This window comes from Muscardinus avellanarius (genome assembly GCF_963383645.1).
Source record: "Muscardinus avellanarius genome assembly, chromosome: 4".
NCBI classification, from domain to species: Eukaryota; Metazoa; Chordata; class Mammalia; order Rodentia; family Gliridae; genus Muscardinus; species Muscardinus avellanarius.
The window spans coordinates 144,433,683-144,454,785 of NC_137789.1; the positions used below are offsets into that span (position 1 = coordinate 144,433,683).

A 21,103-nucleotide genomic window follows, 5' to 3' on the forward strand; every position below is an offset into this window, starting at 1 on the left:
AATATTTAAATATTTTAATGATTTTAAACTTTATATTTGGAAATAATTTTAAACTTCCAGATGTTCTAAGAATTGTACCAAGAACACACATACATGCTTTACCTAAATTTACCTGTTTAGCATTTTTCTCCATTTTCTTTATCGTATATGCATGCTTTTTCTATAAATCTTTCTATATTTACATAGGTATTTTTTCCTGAACCGTATGAGTATAAATTGCATATATCATACATCTTTTCATGTTTTTAAAGTAATTTTAACTCTCTTCCAATTAAAAGTAACTTTCCACACATAGCACTATTATTTACCAAAATGTAGATGTAACTTTGAAGAATTATATTTTGTCTTTCTTTTGTCCTACCATCTACTTTAACTACCATCAGGAAGGTCCTTTCATACCTCTGTATATGAAATATTTTATTGGTGTTGATTGTTCTTTAATAAATCCTTTAATCTTGATATGGGTATATTTTGCTACAATACATAATGCTATGGGCTTTGTTGTGTGACACATTATAGAATTTTACAAAGTGCTAAGTTCTTATTACATAATTTTAATTGAAGAAAGCTCCTTTTCATATTGCAGTTATTTTCAGTAATTTTAAGTAATTGAGATAATTTGACTTTTATTCAGTAAAATGGCATGGGTTCAACTTAAGTTTCTAGCCTGTGAATTTATTTACTTTTCTATTTTAGCTCCATGTAGAATCACAGAACTTAACTTACATATTTGTCTGATTTCCTTCTAGTAGTTTATGATTTCCAAAGTCCGAGACTGAATTTCACTGGAGGATTAGCTATATAAAACCCCAAATGGAAGATGTGGCTTAACAAAAATAATAGAGGAAGAATTAAACAATTTTAGATACTGATGGGGAAATTGATATTTCAATTATAACATTTTTTGCCATATTTTTACTTTTTATCAACATCTTTCGTATGTGAAATTAACATCAACTTTGAATGGACAAGATTCCAAATATTCCTTCAAATAAACGGATACAGGTTGTGAGTGGTATGGTCAGTCCACTACAGTATTTGTGGATGTGGAAGACAGAGCCAGATTCAATTTAGGCTCAAGAACAATGATAGGCTCAAGACTCCGATTGTTCTCTGGGCAGAGGCCCTGCTGGCATTGCTGGAAGGATCACAGAGACCAGAGACCAACTCAGACCGCACGACAATGTTACTTTCTTCATACAGGCACTGAATTTTGACTTGGAACTTTATTAGCCAGCCTCATTCTCCTCTGATGTCTAATTCCTGTTTATTGTTCTTATACATTTATTGAGTTTTCACGTATTCTGTGCTTACTTTCTGCTCTACTGCCAGAAAAACTAGACAGCATTAGTTCCAAGAGTATTTTTCTTTCCGAAGCACCCACACGCAGGATATGCAATCTGTAGTACTTCTCATTCATTTGAAATGCAGCAATTTGTTCCTGTCAGTAGAGGATAGGTTTGTTGTTCTAAATTGCTGGGTTTTGTTTTTGTTGGCATGTTCCCCAATACAAATTGAATGGCTGACAAAAATCTATTTGTATGACAGTTCAATCTAGATAAGTGCCCTCTGTTGCCTAACAGTACAATTTGGGGTCTCAGAGATAAAAGCAAACGCAATGCCAGGCCTGTAGCCGAGCTTCTTCTTGCAGATAACAGAGGTAATCCATATTCCTCAGGTCCACAAATCAGACAAAGAAGAAATATGCATGCACATCATCTCGTTTGAAATGGTGGTCTTTTAGCTTCTACATAAGAAAAAAAGAAATATCTAGCTCACAAGAACAATAAAATAGCTGATATGAGTTATACCTACATTTGAAATTAAAGAGAAATACAGTATTGACTTTTAAAGTTGGAGAGAATTCTGTTGCTTAGCATTTCCCATAGTATACTGGCTTTTGTTGAATGAATTTGTTTTCTATTTTAACATTCCTGTTTTGAAATAAGTTATATCTTTAGGCAATCATTCTTTTGTAGCTTTGATATTCTACTAGAAACAGGGTTTAAAGGATCTCCTTTTTCCCCCAAGATGAGGAGCTGTATCTCTTGGCTTACCTCTGCTTAAAAATATTCTAGTCTTTCTTTAGAAGTGTCTCCCAAATATAATTCAGATATGAAAAGAAGGACAAACTGGGCAAGATTGGCACATGCCTTTATTTCTAATACTTGGGAGGCTGAGACAGGAGGATGACAAGTTTGAGACCAACCTTGGCATTGAGTGAGACTCCATTTCAAAATAAAAATTAAAAAGGGCTGGGGGTATAGCTCAGAGGTATAATACCCCTGGTTCAATCCCCAATATTACAAAAATAAATAAATAAAAAGAAGGACAAAACATGCAATATCTACAGTAATGAGGAAAGAATTAGATGAATGTAAAAGGTAACAAACATCTTGGAATATGGCCAAGGGCCCCAGGTATAGATATTCTGAACAATAAGGGTTTAACTAGTAGCTTCTGATTAGATTTGTGGGTGGGCTAACCCTTAGGTTTTTGTCTAAGGGAGGCAGGAGGAAGGGGAGGAGGAGGAGCTTTATATAGAAGATAATACTCCACGCTGTCTGTGTCAAGTCTCAGAAACCTTTAGACTAGGAATTGGATTCATGGGTAGAATTTGCCGGCTTCTCAATAGTGGTTAGAATGCTGGGTAAAGATGGCCTTTCAGATGAGTGAGAAGAGGGCTAAGATTGGAGACTTAGGAGAACACCAGGACTTGGCGAAACCTGAGATGCAGCTCGGATGAAGGCGGTAGAGGAGACACTGGCAGGACAGGAGGGGTTCCACGGAGGGTTATGCTGAAGCTGTCTGGAGAGAGTGGGCAGTAGAGCTGCATGCTATGGAGAGATCGGGCGAGGAAAGGGGCAGAAAGTGGTCATCAATGCCAAAGTCAGTGTGATTTAAGCAACAAAACTAATAAAGTAGTATTGGATGATAGCCCAAAGCATGAAATAAATATCCATAAATCCATATTAGCAAAAATAAGTGATTGAATGATGATTAATAGGCAAATTTCCCATGCAAAAGAATACCAAATAATTTATGTAGATACTCTGCCCTCAAGGAGATGGAGCGTAATGCCTGGCTCTTTAGATGTGAACCATGCATAGCAAGTGCAGTGCGGGGAGAGGAGGGAAAGGAGTAACTGGACAGTGGAGAGATGTGGGAGGTACTTCCTCAGCCAGTGGTCAAGGTCAGCACCGACAGTGACAGCGTGTGGCCCCTGGTGCGTGTGATAAAAACAGCTTGTCACCGCTGTGCTCTTCCTCTGCAAAGCAAGCAGCTCCTCGCCAGTCAGGAGAAAATGATCAAGCAGATCCCAGTGAGGGACATTCTACCAAATACCTCATCTCTGCTCCTCAAACTGTCAAGGTCACCAGAAACAAGAAAGCCTGAGAGACTGTCACAAGGCAAGAGGAGCCTAAGGCGGCATGACTACTAAATATATTATGAAACCTTGGATGGGATCCTGAAACAGAGAAGAACCTTAGTTAAGAGAGAAGGGAATTTGAGAAAAGGATGGACTTTAGTTAATAGTAATAATGTATAATAACGAACAGTTGGTTCATTAGTTGTGACAAAATGGGTGTGGGTTAAATGAGAACTCTGCACTATCATATCCACTTTTGTATAAATCTAAAACTATCATAAAGTAAAAAGTTTATTTTAAAGATATGGCTAATGCTCTTGACAAGTAGGAATCATTCATGGTCCTGGGGATAGTGGAAGAGTGGTAGGGAAGGGTTCAGCGTGTAGTGAGTTGACAAGTGAGCGGCATCAGTACCTACGAAATGCTCTTTCAAGAAGCTCAGCCAAGAAGTGAAGGATAGAGAGCCTGAGATAGCTAGGAAGAACAGTCTAGGATGGATTAAGTCTTTATACAAAGCTGGGGTACGCTTACAAGTGTTTATGAACTTAAAGGACAAGTGGAGAGTGAAACATTGATGATGTAAAATAAATAACATTCAGTGGGTGAAAGCAAAACCCCTGAATAGGCAAGCTTTTATTTTTTTTTTTCAGTTCGAAATGGAGAATCATTTAGGAAGAACATGCTTATAAATCAGGTATTAAAGCTGGTGTGGTGGTGCACGCTTGTAATCCCAGTACTTGGGAGGCTGAGACAGGAGGATCGCACAGGTTCGAAGCCAGCCTCAGCTACTTAGTGAAGTTCTCAGCAATTTAGTGAGACCCTGTTTCCAAATAAAATATAAAATAGGTCTGGGAGTGTAGCTCAGAGGTAGGAAGCCCCTGGGTTCCATCCCCAGTGCCACACAAAAAAGTAAAGAATAAATCAGGTATTATTTACATGTACTTTATTATTATTTCTGTTTTGGGTCACCACAGTGTAGAAGTAACCTTCAAAATGTTTTCACAGAAAATCTGGGCTAAAATGATTAACTTATATCGCCTAAGCATTTTACTTTATTGGCTGTTTCCGTAAAGCACAAAAAGGCATTGTACATCTCTGAATTGTGACCACTATAACCTCACTTTTGAATGAAGTTCAAGAGGGAGATAAAAACACCAACCGGGTTATTAGAGACCGCTGCTTTATTCAGACCAACCTGGCATCCTCCGGTGGAGTCTGCAGGCCCTGGGGAAGGGACTGACGAGCCATGCGTCTGGGGAGTCCTGATTGGCCAGCTGAGTCACCCCTGTCAGGGCAGAAGTGCCCATGTTTTAAGCAGGGGGTTGGGGGTAGGCTAAGCGTGGGAACACTGATATTCTTTTGACATCTGTAGTTTCATGATGCCTGGGATCTACCTCCCGATGCCTGGGATCTCGCGATGCCTGGAATCTTGTGGCACCTGCATTCTCGCGATATCTCTGCTTCTAGCTTCCAGGGTTTTGCTTCCTGTCCCCGCTGTGGGGTCGCATGGGGACCCGACCTATCAACTATAACAGCACATCATTTAACATTTTTAATTTATCACAACATAGGTCTAAAAGTAAATCCCAGGAAAGCAACTATAAAAATGGTTTGCCTGTGAGATGGCTGGTTCTAGTGTAGAATCGTAGAGTAGCCATGCAGGGAGTCAGCAGGTCGTATGGGTGAGCAGGCAAATTCTTAACGCATCTTAATAACCTGTGTGGTTCTTCTCCAAGCCATGTGGGTAGATTATTGTTGCTTTATAGTGCAGCCTTTGAAAATTAATCTTGAAACCTATCTAAGTAACACCCAAAGGTGTGGTGGCGACTCAGCCTCTGAAATCACGTTTTATTCTACCAAATAAAACATTTTACCTTAAGCCTTTGTCATTCTTGAGCTCACTTATTTATTGCTGTCATTATCCCAGATGTTGCCAGCAGTGTGTAAGTACAGGTTTATTGTTCTGTTGCTGGGGTGGGGCTAGTGGTTATTGGAGGAGGGTGACCAGAAACAAAAATCTGCAGACTCCACCACCGTGCAGCTGGTGGTAAGTGCGTTAGAGCTGAGTGAGTGGTCAGCCCCTGGGCTTTGGGGAATGCCGATGATGCCCCAGCCTGTTGTAGTGGTATCCTCAAGTGAAAGACCACCGCACCTGGAGCCGCTTCTGCCCTTGTTCTGCATCATCTTGCCCAGCCTTGCTGCCCTGGAGAGATCACTCCTTTGGCTTAGAACCTTTTGTCTCAGTTTGTCGCCTGGTCTAGGTGATGCCTCGGGGGACAACCCAGTGTGGGCTCTGCAAAGTCCTCGGGATCACTTGTTCTCAGATGCTGAAATCTCGTGGAATTATGGCTATCAACAGATTTTTCAAAGAATGATCACTTTTCCTTCCCAATGCTTGGCAGATTATATGGGGAAACGAGACTTATGTGAATTAACTACATAAATCTATATATGCTGTTTGAGCAGTTCACTTTAGATACACATTTGCTGCAGAATTATTTATCAGAGTATCATTTTCTAATGGGGGTGTATAGGACATTTATATATCACTAACAAACAAAATAATAAGCATTTGATTATTTTCAAGGGTGTCTGTGGAGTTGTTTTATTTTGCATTCAGAAAGACTTGGAAGAATTAGATTTTCTTCACTGTATACTTACACTATTTGAGATGCTAACAACATCTGGGCATTCTATCATGAACTAATTTTCTGAATGAAGTAACTTAATTCTTGATTGACAAGTTACCATGATTTAAGACACAGCAACACTGTGTTCAATAGTGGTGTCAAAAGTCATAAACCATAGCACAAGCAAGCCGGGAACCATGATACTAGCTAACTTACAGTGCGTTTTTTAACAGTAATGCTAAACTTAAAATTCAGGCTAAAGTTTAGAAATGCTGGAAGAGGAAATGAATAAGTGTAATCACCTGATTTCTAGGCTCTCTCTTCTGTAAATCATTAAATGATGCAGCAGCAATGTGGTCAGAGTTCCTAGTCTAAATAAAAGTCTATTCTAGCGTTGCACAACACAAATAGAATTCTCTTCCCATATGGATTGCATATGGGTTTGTGTGAGTCTCAATGTGTAGCCACACATACATAACCTCATCATATGCATGTAAATATTCACTGTGATATTATAGCTAGATTTTGAAAAGTAATTAGGAGGAAATGTGGTACAACTTATTTCATTATTTGCAGCCAAAACATAAATAGCCATTTCAAACATGTCAAATGTGTTTGAAAGTATAAGCAAGAACAATGAGAGTGTTTATGATAAAAAGACAATTTTTAGAAAAAATTTTCAAATTTCTTTGCCTGCTATCACATACTGAAGAACATTGGATTATTTTGTCCTCTCATGATAACCTGCTTTTCCAATCTGGTAGTAGCTTATTAGCAGCAGGGCATGTTAGTCATCTCTCTCTGGTGGCTTGCATATGGTCCATTGGCTATGAGTTTATGATAGATAGATAGAAAGTATACTTTCCCTTTATTAACGCTCCAGTATTGGTGGCATGTGGCTTGTGCAGTTTCCAGCCAATGAGCTTGACCTTTACCTCTAAACAGTCCCTTGAGTAAGAGCAGCCATGTTTAGTGGAATGATTACTTAGAAGAAACAGACTGGAACCTAGTTTCTCTGATAACATTAAAGAAATGCAGTAAAGTTTTTACTGTTGGAAACCATCCAAAAATTGCAGTACCATAAAATAAGGAATTGGATAGGACAATTTTACAGAATTAACTAGGCTAAATAACATAGGCTTTTTAAAAAGCTGCTTTTAGTATATATCGGCAAATCATTTTAAATAGGATGCAGTAATTTATACTCTTAGCCATATATGCATACTAGTTTTATTGCATTGTTTCTAATATTTATCAAGCAGTATTAAGATGAACATTTTTAAGGGTATCAGAGTTTTTAAGATAGGTTTCCATTTGTTTATAATACCCCCCAGGAAACAAGTATCAACACCACGGCTTTAGAGATGAGGAAACTGATATTTAGATGACTTCATTTGACCAAGATAATATACTGAAATAATCTCTCTTCTATTTTTTTCTTTCAGTGGTCTATGTTTTTTTTTATTCTAGCAACTTTTCAGGTATTAAACGTTTACTTAAAAGTTTACTCTGCCTTTACTTAAACCATAGTATGATATGTTTTAAACTTAAATTGCTTCCCTCTAGAAATTAATACAGTACAGAGATCACTGTGACAAATAAAAATTCATGTATTCCTTTTATTTTTTTCCTCCAAAATGTAAGTTTTCTGTCCTGGATAAATGAGCCTTTTGAGTCTTGGTGCAGGGGTGGTGTGTGGCTTTTTAAAAAGAGGAAACTTGACGCCGGGCGTGGTGGCGCACGCTTGTAATCCCCGCGCTTGGGAGGCGGAGACAGGAGGATCGCGCAGGTTCGAAGCCAGCCGCGCTGGTGCTAAGAGACCCTGTTTCAAAAATATAAAATAGGTCTGGGAGCGTAGCCCGGAGGTAGAAGGGCTTTCAGGAACCCCAGTACCACCAAAAAAAAAAAAAAAAAAAAAAGAGGAAACTGGCCATGGAGAAATAGAAGTGACATTCAGAAATGGAATACTTGGTGCCAAGGATAGATACATTTTGAAAGTGCCATCTATTGTAGTGATATGATACTATTTAATAAGAACCAGATAACAGTAGGTAAGAAGTGAATGCTAGCAATTATATGGCTACCTAACAAATATAATTTCACTGTGTTCTGTAGATACCCCAAAGTGTTAATTATAACAGGAGCAGTTAAATTCTTTGGAGCAGTTAAATTCTTTGGCTATGGAAGCATAGCAGCTTTTAATAGATGTATCACCTGGTAACCTTGGGCATTATTAAAAATATGGAGACTGAAAGACATGGTGAAACAGTGGAAAAGTCTGCCCAGACTGTGTAATTCATTTTAGAACTAGGGAGAAATCTATTAACCATTACTTCTATAGACCAATTTGATTAGGAAGTGGGACAAGCCATTCTTTCATTACTCACCAAAACCAAACTGCACTTTATATCAATTATTTGGCCGTCTGCAGCACATAGATTAGAATAAAGGGCTTTCTTAGTGTCTGTGAATGTTGTGGGTTGCTGATTAGTAATTAAAGTGCTGAATGAAGGAAATGAGGCTAAGATTGAATGGGAATGAGAAAGTCTTAATTCTGTGATACAGATGTTAGAAACAGATTGTCTCGAGCAGGCCACTCAATGCAGTGACATTGTACATAGCCATCAGTATTTGCTTCCAATGTAGAACTCAAGTCGAATGCCTCTGAGATGCGTCCCTCTCCCGTTCCTTGTGATGTGGCTGTATGGGTATTAATTTAGTGAAATATCCTGTCTGCCAGGTGTGGGAACTAGCTGATTTTATTGTAATACCAGATCATTACTTAATTCATATGCAACAGAGTACAGCACATGGAAAGCATTATAAATCTATTTACAATGTGGCTGGTCTGATGATAACATTGTATTAAATTCCCAGGTGAGGCAATTTAAGCAATTGCTTTGCCATGTGCACGCTGTGGAAATTAAATTCTCATATATGCTTTAGTAATAAACCAACTTCTTTGTTATGTTTTTGCTTGTGGTGGGCTGTAGAATCCTCATTCTGGTTAAGCACACCCTTTTTCACCTATAGAATCATGCAAGAGTCAGTAGCACAGATCACAGTTGTTAATTAGTTTAAGCTAAGTTAATTCATTTTGTTTCTAATTTAGCTGTGCCTGTCTATGAACACAGTCAGCTCAGTTGGGAAATGTTAAGGCTGGGTCAAGTAGATAGATTAGTTCAAGCCAAATTTCTACACAGAACTGAACAAGTATATCTGTTTGAACTTGGCTTTTAGAAAAACAGCCAATCAGTATGCAAAAGTCCTGTTCGTATAACCAAGTAAAAAATTGATGATCTCTTTGAATCTGAAATTCTCATGTTCATAACCAAAGACTCACTGTTGTCATCAGTTTAAAGTAGTCATTGAAATTTTGAGTATCTGAGTTCTTAGTGGTAACAACATTGTTAATTTGCTCTATATTTTTGTTCAAAAATGTTCTGTTCATTTTCTGTCTTACTACATCTAGTCCACTGAAATGTATATGATAGAAGGAATAAGCTTTACATAAACACACAACTAAAAGTGGAATGCTCTGGTATTTAACACTCTGTGCATGTGTGCACTTTCTATGTGCATGTGTGTGCACTTGTGCATGTGTGTGTGTGTGGGGGGGTATTGGCAGTTGAAGCTTTTCCTCCCTTATGCTATAGACCAGAAATTGCAGTAGATTACAAACTGCATAGAGCTTCTGTATTCTGCAGAAGCCACGTATAAAGCACCAGTAGACAGTGGTAACTGACAACTAAGACTAAAAATGTTGACAATTTCTTGATTTGCCTGGTTAGCTTATGTATAGAAGTCATTAACTATTTATAAAATGCATTATGAATTGGGTTCCTTCAAACTGTAGCTGAATGTGTGACATTTCCAGCTCAAATTCTCATGCTTGCATTTGGCTAAAGTACAGGTTTTATACTGCTGATAATAAAGTAAAAATATTTCAGGTTTCTCAAGATATAGTAGAGATTTCAATGTCATTAACTTTGAATTGTGTATATTAAAATGTTAAGTAGGTACTTGGTTAAGTAGGGTGAGGTTTTAAAAAAAATTCAAAAAAGGTAACATAGTTTATTGATGTTCTGGAGGAAAATTATCCATAAAGTAAGCAGTTTGTCATTCAAAGGAGTTTTGCCTGCTTTGGTTTCAATTAGTTTAGTGATGATGTTGCAGGCTAAATTATGATTGATACAACTGGTTTACTTAGAATTTTAAACCTTATGAAATTATGAGAAAATACCAATGTTGGTTATATAAATGTAATTCTGAATAAAACAAAGTCTTGATTTGTATTATGTATGTAAAATAAAACTCGAGTGTAAAGAGTTCTGTTTTCAGCATTACATCGTTTCCATGGGAAACTCTGATATTTAAAGTGGGTTATCTTTTCATTCTTTAAGAGAAGCCAGTCTTGTCAAACAATACTTTGTTAAACTCAGCATATCATTAGGTCAATTATGTCCAGGAAAGCCATCCAGATGACCATTTTTAGCATCCCAGTGGTAAAGAAGGACATTTATAGGCACTGTCCTTCAACTATAGATAAAACCTTACCTTTCTTCTCTCATTGAGAATGAACAGTCTTAATTGCTGGTTTTCAAATTTTGAATATTCTAGCCAAAACAAGATTAGATACTTATGCATATGCATTTATGGTTTTCTTCTTCTTTTGAAATTTACTAAATCAAAATAAGGATATAATATAATGAAACAATCTATGCCAATTTGTTGCTATTTTGGTGAAAAAAGGGAAAAACAAAAACAATCTCCATATGATATTCTTGCATACTGTGGAATGTTTTAGTCCCCCACAGTGATGAAATGAATTATTAAAAAGGCAGCTCTGATACCACAGCCTGTTTAAAGCTTCTCATTTCCTTTAATACTGTAAAATACTTTTGCTTAGCTAGTTTGAAACTGCTATAGTGGGAATCTCCATATGGGCAAAAGAAAGCATTGGCTTCATCTAAATATTACCAAGGCCATGAAGGAGACTGTCCTTGCAATTTAGCATTTTTCAAGATAGTTCTGCATGAAATCCATAGAAATAGCGAATTAATAGTAACCTCAGTAAATATGGTAAGAGAAGCTTGATATGTGCTGCTTATGATAGTAAAATGTCTAGTGTGTTCACAATGAACGAGTTGGGTCACTACTGAATTTTCAAGAGATCTGATAGAGATGTCTTTACTGACCTCGGGCTAATGACTTAACTTCTCTAATTTGTCCTTCTCTGCCCAACACCACTGAAGCTTGATTTATCTCCTTATAGTCTTACTATAGTTGCTAAGGTGTAAGACATATATTTGTGGTAGGGAAATAGAGTGGAGACTCCTGGCAGGAGGGGATGCCACTCTCCCCTTCATACTGAGACATTTTGCCATTCTTGTGCCTTTTTCCTGTGTTTGTCCACAGGGTAATAGAATGGGGAGTGCATTTTTATAAGATAGAATGAGCACTCAACTGTGCATCAAACCTCTAAGATATTAGTCTCATTTAAACCAAAACTACCTTTAGAATTCCATGAAACTGATTTTTTTTCTAAAAAAAGGGGGGATGTATTTAGATGTATTTATTTTTATTTTTACTCCACTAAGTCTCTTCTTACTGGGTTCTGCTAGGACCGCAAGCCCTACATCTTCAATTCTATGAAATGAACTAATTCTCTCTTATGTATCATCATCAGGAGAATTGAAAAAATAGTCACTGAAATAATTTCCTCTGTCTTGTGATTCAGATAAGGAACCCCAGTTGAGAAAGACTACCTCTTTAAAATGTTGGCGGTTCTTGTCTAACGTCGTTTTAAGTTCTAATACGATACATGTTTAAGGTTTTATGATTTCTATGTGGCTAAGCGGTTCTACTCATTCACTAGCATACAAATCTAAGAAATTTTATTGTTGACTTCTGCCCACGGGTCAGGGAAAAGTCCTTTTAAACTATTGCACTTTCATAGATCTCACTCAATTGGACAGATAAGAAATTTAAGTCCCAGCCAGGCGTGGTGGCGCACACTTGTAATCACAGCATTTGGGAGGCTGAGACAGGAGGACCGCGGTTCGAGGACAGCCTTAGCTACTACTTAGTGAGGTTCTTTTCAACTCAGTGAGACCCTGTTTCAAAATAAAGAATAAAAAATAGGGCTGGGGGTATATCTCAGAGGTAGAATGTCCCTGGGTCCCATCCCCAGTACCAAAAGAAAGAAAGAAGAAAAAAAAAAAAGAAAAATTTAAGTCCCAAACTATAGACTTAAGTGTGTACAAGATGGCTCTTTCCCATCTGCTATTTTTTTTTAATCAATCATATTTGCTCAGTTCAAAAGTAGAAAAGATCACAAAGTAAGTTGTAATTCTGAATTTGGGTCTGAAATAGTGAAGACAATGTAGGAACCAAGTCATGTACTCTAGTTTCACAACAAATTTTCAAGACTTTTAGCTTTTCCATTTGCATGAATATTTAGATATTTTGTGAATTGCTTGCAGACATGTCCCTCTGACTTTAGAGGTAAAGGTTTCTTGTAAAACAAAACTTAAATGTGTGAAACTTTGACTCATAGCCTACTTCTCTTTATTTACTGGGATTATAAAAGATTGACTTATAGCCTACTTGTCTTTATTTACTGGGATTGGAAAATTTAATTTGCTTACACACACACACACACACACACACACACACGTTCTGTTACTTTTCTTGGGCCATTGCTCAGAGGAGTTGGAGACATTTATTTTTTTGAATGGGCTTTTATATTCCCTCTCAGGTTAGTAATATCACAGTAACTAAAGAAGCATAGATTTACTAGTCTTGGCATTCTAGAGTAGAACTGGAGATATAATTATTATCTGAGAAATAGAGATTTTAAAAGCCCTAAATTGTACAGCTCATTTTCTGCTACAATATGCTATGTTTTAATTACAGTCTGTGGCTCTTACAGGTATTCAGCTATTCTTGGTATTTCTTTTATCTTAGTGGTCTTATATGAATGATGACACGTGGAATAATATACAAGTTCAGACCCATTTTGGAATATTAACACAATATTTGCACAATGTAGAGCTTTCTCTTATTACTGACATTCATTTTTTGAAAACTTTCTATTTGCATTAAACTTCTCATGTTTGGGAACTGATACAACTTTGGTTTGCAGATTTTCGCCAATAGGCCTCCATTAGGGGGCTCTCGAGGTTTGAGATGATAAGCCTTGATACCAATAATGCTTGGAAGCCTTTACTTTCTAATGTTCATCTCGCTCTTTCCCTTTTTGTTTTGTTTTATAGAAAAGGTCACGGATCGCCTACAGTGACGAAGTACGGAATGAGCTCCTGGGGGATGATGGGAATTCCTCAGAGAACCAGGTAGCATGCTAATCAGGAAGGCCCGGTGGGTGGCTGGAGGGTGAAGGAGGTCACAGGCACACTGGGCTCTCAAGCTGCTCCTTAACAGTATTAGCAGCAACTCATGTGGAAGCGATACTGTTTAATGCAAAGCTGGAGTCTTAATCAACTTCAAAATGTTTCTTGGAGATCTTACATTTAACCCTTTACCTTGTGATCACTGTCTGCTATCTTTTAAAAAAATCTTTTCTTCTCTTTTCTTTATTATTTAGTACTTAAGGAATAACTTGAAACACACTGTTTGCAGACAAAGCCAAGGTCTTCACCTCAAACACATGTAAAAGGAATAAAAAAGTACATAATACAGCTTTGATAATAACGCAGCATAATTAAATCAACACTTGCAGCAAAACAAATGAAAGTAAGCTTTCAAAATTCAACAGCGCAGCTCAGTCTTCTATTGTGTAGCTTCTTAAAAATACATTCACCAAAATGCAAATTGTAAGCACCAGGGCAGAACTTGGATACCCAGATAATAGTAATATTATCTTGCTTCTGTCAAATAAGAGTAATAATAATAATAATAGGATAAGACTTTTTTCCAGTTTAAGATCTGCATAGGCAAAAAGTAAGATACAATTTCTTCTTAAAAGGGCCTTAAAACTTCGCTGCCAGTTTGCATTGGATCATATAGCAGTGTCATGAGTCTAATTAATGTCCTACTTTCTTTGAATTAGTACTGCAGGCTTCACAAATCCATATAGGTAATATTATGACTTTTAAAAAATGTTTCAGAACTTCTGTGTAGAAATAATTTTTTTTTAAATGTCTCAAACAATCCTAGAGATTGACTGATGCCAGGGAACTTTACCAGCAAGACTTGAATGTGTTTATTAATGTTCCTTTGGCAAGTATTGTGAAAGGTATCTGCCTAAATAAAATTGAAAACAAGTCATTTTTCTGGGTAAATCATACTTTTAATAAACAGTGAAGCAACATATGGATACACATTATAAAATCTGAGTAATTATTTTTACTATTTGAAGTAGATTATATTTGCTGATACTATATTACCATATTTGCGGATATTGCATTATTATCGACTAGAATGGTAATCTTTTAAATAGGGATGCTGTTGGTGTGATTCAAGGCCCAGTCTACGACGCAGAAAGGGGGAGAATCCCTGAACTGAAGATGTTTGCTTTAGTGAAGTTCTCACCTTCTCGCTATTTGGGATGTTATCAGCTTGAGTTCAGACATGTAAACATGTTCAGGTTTGACTTGGGATTTCAGCTTTCCTGACTGAAACGTGAGAATAGCTAAAGGGAAAAAAAATAGCACATCAAACATAAAAGGGTAACGTGATGAAGGGGTTTTTCTCATAAGAGATTAAATAATGTGAGGATGAGAGAAAAAATATTTTTTAAGTGAGATTTGGATTGCTCATACCTCTTGAATGAATGAATCACAACTTTCCTATCTGCTGCAAAAAAGCATTATCTTTTTTTTACAAAAAACGAACGCGTAGTTCCCATGTCAGTTCTTTAAAAAGCTATAGATCTTTCTCTCATTTGAAACTACTGCCTAATGTAGAGGAAATAGAAAGGAAGGGGGTGTTCCTGTCTAACTCAGGCTCCTTCATTGTAATGGATGTTGTAGTTTTGTGACAGGAATCCTTTTTTTGAAAGCATGTTCACTTCTCTTAATGGACATTTTACGTGCCTAAAATATTTGCCTTACGTACACACCAGTATGATTTCTTATGCCTAAAGAAAAATATTCTACAAAAATAGATTTGAGTTCATATTTTCTGAATTTTAAAAATTATATTTCTGTCACTTTAAAGTGATTATGCAGAGATTTCCCCTGGACTTGTATAAATCAAACTTACAAATTCTGAAAGTGCTTAGAGAGCCTCAAGTTTAGTTGTAAGGAGCTGTCACTTCAATAAATAGAGCATGATAAATTATAGTCATGAGAATAAGGAACTGATAGATTATTACTTAGGGGAACTTTTCAGTCTACAATTTGAATGAGGTTTGAAAGTTCAAAGAGTCCATGCTTAACTTTTGGATATTCTGTTAGCAACTCTAAAAAAATTTTCACATTATGATGAAGTTATTAAATTTTGGTTTTACGCTCTTTGTTACAATATAGGAATTAAAATGTCTTAAAGAGCATCTTTAACCATGTATGGTTACTTGAAAATAAGTTTTTATTCTGCAACATTATTTATTCAAACCAAATAATAAAACCAGAAACTCTTTAAGAAAGAAAAGATTTAAAATTAATTCTTTGTGTTAATTTTGTAGTTCAGAAGCTAAGAAGATAGTTTTTTCTTGGGTAGGATTATGTATAATTTATATCAGAAAATATTTTCTGCTCAAAAATAAGTTTTCTCTAAAGTTAATTGTTAACAAATTGATTTTCAAAACTTCTTGTTTATATATTTATGATAAGTTTTTAATATGTAGGCAAAATTTCTAGACACATTTTACAAAGTGAGAAAATTATCAATATTTATTTACTTAAAATTAGGGTATATATTTCAATTCAAATGCATAAATAGAACAGAAAAGAATAATTAAATAAGGACTTAATAGCAATGATTATAAATAGATAAAAATAAAATACTAGTTATTTTCAATGCAGTATATATATGCTATATATATTTACTACATATGTATATAAATATAGAATATGTAACAAATACTTATATATTTACTATAATGTCTCCTTTGTGAAGATTTAGACAAATTGATTGCAGTAGATATTTTTTCTCATTTTGATAATTGATGACATAGGTATTTAGGCACCTAAAACCTTAGTGTTAAAAATTATAATATAGTCTTCCAGTTAACTATAAATGACATTAATTTACTCTTAAGTATATAAACTTTTCTACCATGATTGGAAAATGACAACATTTCAGAAATTTTTCAAATGCATCTTTGATGTCTCTAATACAAATCACATTTCATTTAATTTCAGATTTGCTTTGTATGAATTCATCTCTAATCCATACGCATTTCATTCAGTCAAATGTAGCTCTTCCTTGATTTACAAGAAAGGGACAAAATTATCTGTTGGCACATTCAAGTGCTGTTGGATTCTCATCTTTCCCAGGCCTATTGTCTTAAGTATTATCTTTCTATTCTTTGAAAAATTGCATCTTTGCCATTTGATTTGGCAGCACTTTAGTTTTCTCAAGAGTTGAGTTCTTGAATATAGGGATGTGGGTTTAGAATGAAAATCTTGAGTTCTTAGCTTGATTCCCTTTCATGAGAACTTTGCTCAAAAAAGAGAATAAAGCCAACTTGCAGATGATCATAAAGCTTTTCAGACTAGAGTATGATAATGGGGCAAATAAAATGTTCTAAGCTCTAGTTTTGAACTTTAGGAGTCCCATAGTTACCATATGCACAATTGTATTGACTGCTGACTTTGAGTAAATCCTACATAGAAGATTCAAAAAAAATATATAAAGTGTAGGGTAGTTTCAAACATGGGGAAATTTTATGGTAAAGCAATATTTAACACATAATGATTGCTTAATTTTTTAATACAACGTTCTCTTAAGTTCTGATTTGGGCTTGCTGTGCATAAAGTGTGTCAAACTTCAGCTACAGACCAGGGGGTGAAGTCGGTCAATTTAATTCCCCAAGATCTAAAGAAGGTCGGTATCATTTCATATAGCCCTGGCAGAGCAGATCATTACCAGGCACAAATCTGTTCGTTACGTGCTGAGGGTTTATAGCAAAATAAATAGACTGTCATCATAAGTTCAGAAAATTGTGTGTTCGACCCACGATAATGTGTAAAGGGCGTTTAATAGAGTTCAGCATTTATTCGTTATCTGTATGCGGACAGAGACGGCAGTCGTGTTATCAGCTTTAAAAAAAAAATTCGGTAGTTCTGGGGTCACGTGACACACCTCACACACAGGCGTGCGCGCATGAACCCTCACAGGCTCCGCAGTGCAGGTTTGATTTTAGTCACAGCAGAAGGCTTAACCACAAGAGATTCCACTGGTTCAAACCAGCGTAAACCAGATTTTTCAGTCCACAAAGGAACAGATTACCTCTTGTATCAAATTCTGCACTGGGGGACAAAAAATTCTTTGTTTCAAAAAAAAGATGTTGATTATCATAACTCAACATTGTGACATCGCACACTTTCATGTTGCCTATGACGGGGCCAGTAGCTCGATAAAATATGAAATCACTACTTTACAGTTCTGGTTTAAGCGTTCTTAATTTTCAAAAATAGACCCATCTTTTGTTTACTTGAATGCATAACTCTCAGCCTAACTAGGAAAAAAAAAAAGATAAAAACCCCTCCCTTTACCTAGCTTAGCTACAAATCCGGTGTGGAGCTTGGATGCAGCCATGCAGCACAAACAAGATAGAACATTTTTTGTTTGGAATCTATTGAAAAAACAAATGGGTAGCATTTTTAAACACTCATTGATTATGGCAGGGTGGCATGCCCCAAATGGTCTCTATTGCCGAGGAGTAGTTTTAAACTTTGGCCCTTTAAGTATCATAGTCAACGGAAGAATGGTGCCCCAAGAAAGCAAAGAGAACCGTGCGATCAATTCCCAGGTTGTCTCTTTCTGAGAATTCATGTTCGTCCTTTTCTCCCATGGTGTTCAAGTAGTGAAGAGAGAGGTCCCAATATGTGATAGACCAGGTATCTCAGTTTAAAATTTTACTTCTTCTAGGGAAGAATGTGTCACTTTTCTCATGTGTAACGATGCGATTATTCGCTCAGCAGCACTGAATGATTGCTGGAAGAATGAGTACTTAAAAGTAATTACAACTTACCCGTTTCGGAATTATGATACTAAACGTTTCATTCTCACTCAATACGCAGTGAGACCTTACAGAATAAATTCTGTACTCTTTTCATAAAGGGTACGTAAAATTTTGAAATCTCATTCTACTACACATGAAATACTTTTCATACAACATATGCAGTAACAGGTTAAACTGGGATGCATACTGCCCGCCTTGAATTCTAGACAAAAACAGCATTAAGCATTGAGAATTCCGGGCTACAGTAAACATGATACTAATTTTAGAGAGACTCATAGTGAACAGTTCATAGCACGCTTCTCCCAAAGCAATAGTTTAATTTATTGGCCTGCATATGTCAAGTATTATAACAGATGTTACAGATATTTGGATGTTTAAAAATGATCATTCGTGGATCTGAATTGCTGAGGATGCAAATCTCAGACCTAGAATGTGGTTTTTAGTCTTGTTACAATATAGGTTTTGATTTCTTTCATTGCAGAAACTGGTAGTCATCTCCACTAGACAGTACACTTGTGGTTTAGAATAGCGTGCCTCTCTTGCTCACACACATACACGGAATGAGACAGATCTATAACTATGCCATTTTTCTAGTTCCTAAAATGTTAAGTGATTTATCTGTCATATTTAAGGCAAATAGAAAAATTTCCCATATAGAAGAATTGAGATGTTATTACAAGAGAATTTACAAACAGGTGAAAAGTGGTTTTTGTTTTTGTTTTTTAATTTGAGGTTAGTGAAAATGCATCCCGGTACAAGTGAAGCAAAGAGATTTCCTTGCTTTGACATGGCCCAGCTTACAAGATAAAGACAATTGGAAAATGGAGAAACCAAAAATAAATATGAAAGCATACACTGGATTACATTGTGTGCTAATGAAAACAAAAATCCAGAAATTAATTCTGATATGTATAATAGTTCTAGGAATAGTGAATATTTTCTGATACTGGGTTCTAAATATGTATGATCTGTACTGGGATATTTTATTCTCAATTAAAATAATTTTTCCTCCAAATGTAATCCTATTAACACAGTGATTTAAGTATGTCGCTAGCCCACATGATAGTTTTAAATACTTACTGAAACCAAAGCATGAACTATTGATTGTTTTCGTTTGTTGGTAAAATCTGAAATCAGTTGTCAAGATTCCAAATAGAGAAACATCCTGGAAACTTGTATGTACAAAACCTCTTCAGTGGCATATTCTTAGAAGAGAGGAACAGTAAACTTGTTTTCTTTCTTTATAATATAGACTTCTATGAAGTCATTCCCCTTTATTTCATGATGGTGTCTTAGATGTACTTTAAAAGAGAATTTCACACTATTCTCTTTGTTTAATGTGACAGTGTGAGAAAGTGATCTTTATTCGTTCAAAAAACTCTGCATGTAGTCTATGTTTAGGTTCTTTTAATGTGTTTGTCTGTGATTTTTAAATGCTAAACATGTAAACAGATAAATTGTCAATGTTAATTCTGTATCCTGTCACACAACTGATCTTTCTTTCCTGCCATTTCTTTCCTTTTTATCTTTTTTTTTTTTTTTTGGTGCATTCATGTTGCAGTTGATAAAATTACGTGAAGAGGTGAGTACTAGTTCCTAGCTTCCTTTTTTCTTTTAATTTCTACTTCTGCTTATACAATTGATTTTCTAAATCTCAAGTGGATCTTTGCATTCATTTTTCCAGGACAATATACACATAGCAAAACTATTGACTTTATTGCTAAAAAAAAAATCTCTGCTGACCATGTTCTAAAAAACAACAACTATATCCTGATCATGCTTATTACAAGGCTCATTGTTCATTGCAAACATTGGGGAAAAATTAATATTTTAAAAGCAAAAAAAAAGAAAGAAATAGTAAAGGAATGCCTTAAAACTATAGAGTGTAGTTTTATTATAGGCTCTGATTTCAAGTTTGCTTTGTGTTAGGTTCTCAAGAAGTTAATGTAATTTAATTTTTTCCTGATATTCTGATTTAGCTTACTGAAAACTGTTCTTAAATAAATACCTTTCCCTCACTTCAAACTCTTGGGTTCAACATAAGACACCATGAATCTATTATCCTTTTGGGAAACACATATGTTGTAAATGGCCTAGTAGTCCATGTACATAGATACTGAAGAATAGCCAAAGCTCATGTCATTGTTAAACACTTTCTTTTTCGTACAAAACAACACTCAGGTGAATTCTTATTTTTCTGAGTTTGCTAGTTGGTTTCACAATATAGCTCCAAACGGTATTGTGGCCTAGCAAATATTTATAACAATGTTAATAATTTTATCCTTGTATCAGTGAGATACGCTAAGAGATACTCTTTATTTTTTTTTAAATTAGGGCAAACATCAAATATGCTTTGGTACTCTTTATTTTTAAAGATAGACTAATTATATTTTATTTATTGAGGTGTTATTATTTTTACTAAAGCATAAAATAATATTCTATATTTCCATTTAAAAACTGCCTAAATGTTTATGATAATCAGAGTGCTCTGAATTATTTTCAAATTTACATTGGCTATATTGATTGGAGTTTTCTCAGATGTTGTTTCTATTGGTATATCATCATTCTCTGGGTGTTGCAAATGTTAATTTAGAGTCTCAAATAGTGATTTTCAGTAGCTCTTCTGATTTAAGGTGAATCAGTGGTGTCCTCTTTTAGTTAAAGTAATAATGGGATATAGACTGAAGAGGAAAATACACAAAACTCTCACTCCAACTTTTTGGGGGCTTTTAATATTTTCTACATGGAAGCATATGTATATACTAAAAGAATATAATTATTTGCAGTTTTAGTTTATCTTTTGTGTGAGTGCCATGTCCACATTATTTTCCTGCAAGACAGAATATCTGCTTACATATATTTGCATATGTTCATGTGTAGGTAAAGAATCTGAATTTTCAAATGTTAATAGAACTACCAACAGACTTGAAAACCTCCATAAGAAATCACACA

At 35.6% G+C, this 21,103-nt stretch overlaps 1 protein-coding gene across 2 annotated transcripts in view; it reads left to right on the forward strand.

Annotated features, from left to right (window-relative positions):
• The window catches only part of VTI1A (vesicle transport through interaction with t-SNAREs 1A), a gene marked incomplete at both ends in the record, with an annotated part of 220,261 nt that overhangs the window by 65,462 nt on the left and 133,696 nt on the right, over window positions 1-21,103 (forward strand). Inside the window, 2 exons of one of the 2 annotated variants that reach the window (XM_080693708.1) lie at window positions 13,278-13,355; window positions 19,713-19,733. In XM_080693708.1, coding sequence (XP_080549834.1) covers window positions 13,278-13,355; window positions 19,713-19,733 — 99 coding nt within the window. The remainder of the gene's footprint in view (window positions 1-13,277; window positions 13,356-19,712; window positions 19,734-21,103) is intronic. The other variant, XM_080693709.1, reaches the window with a different exon arrangement.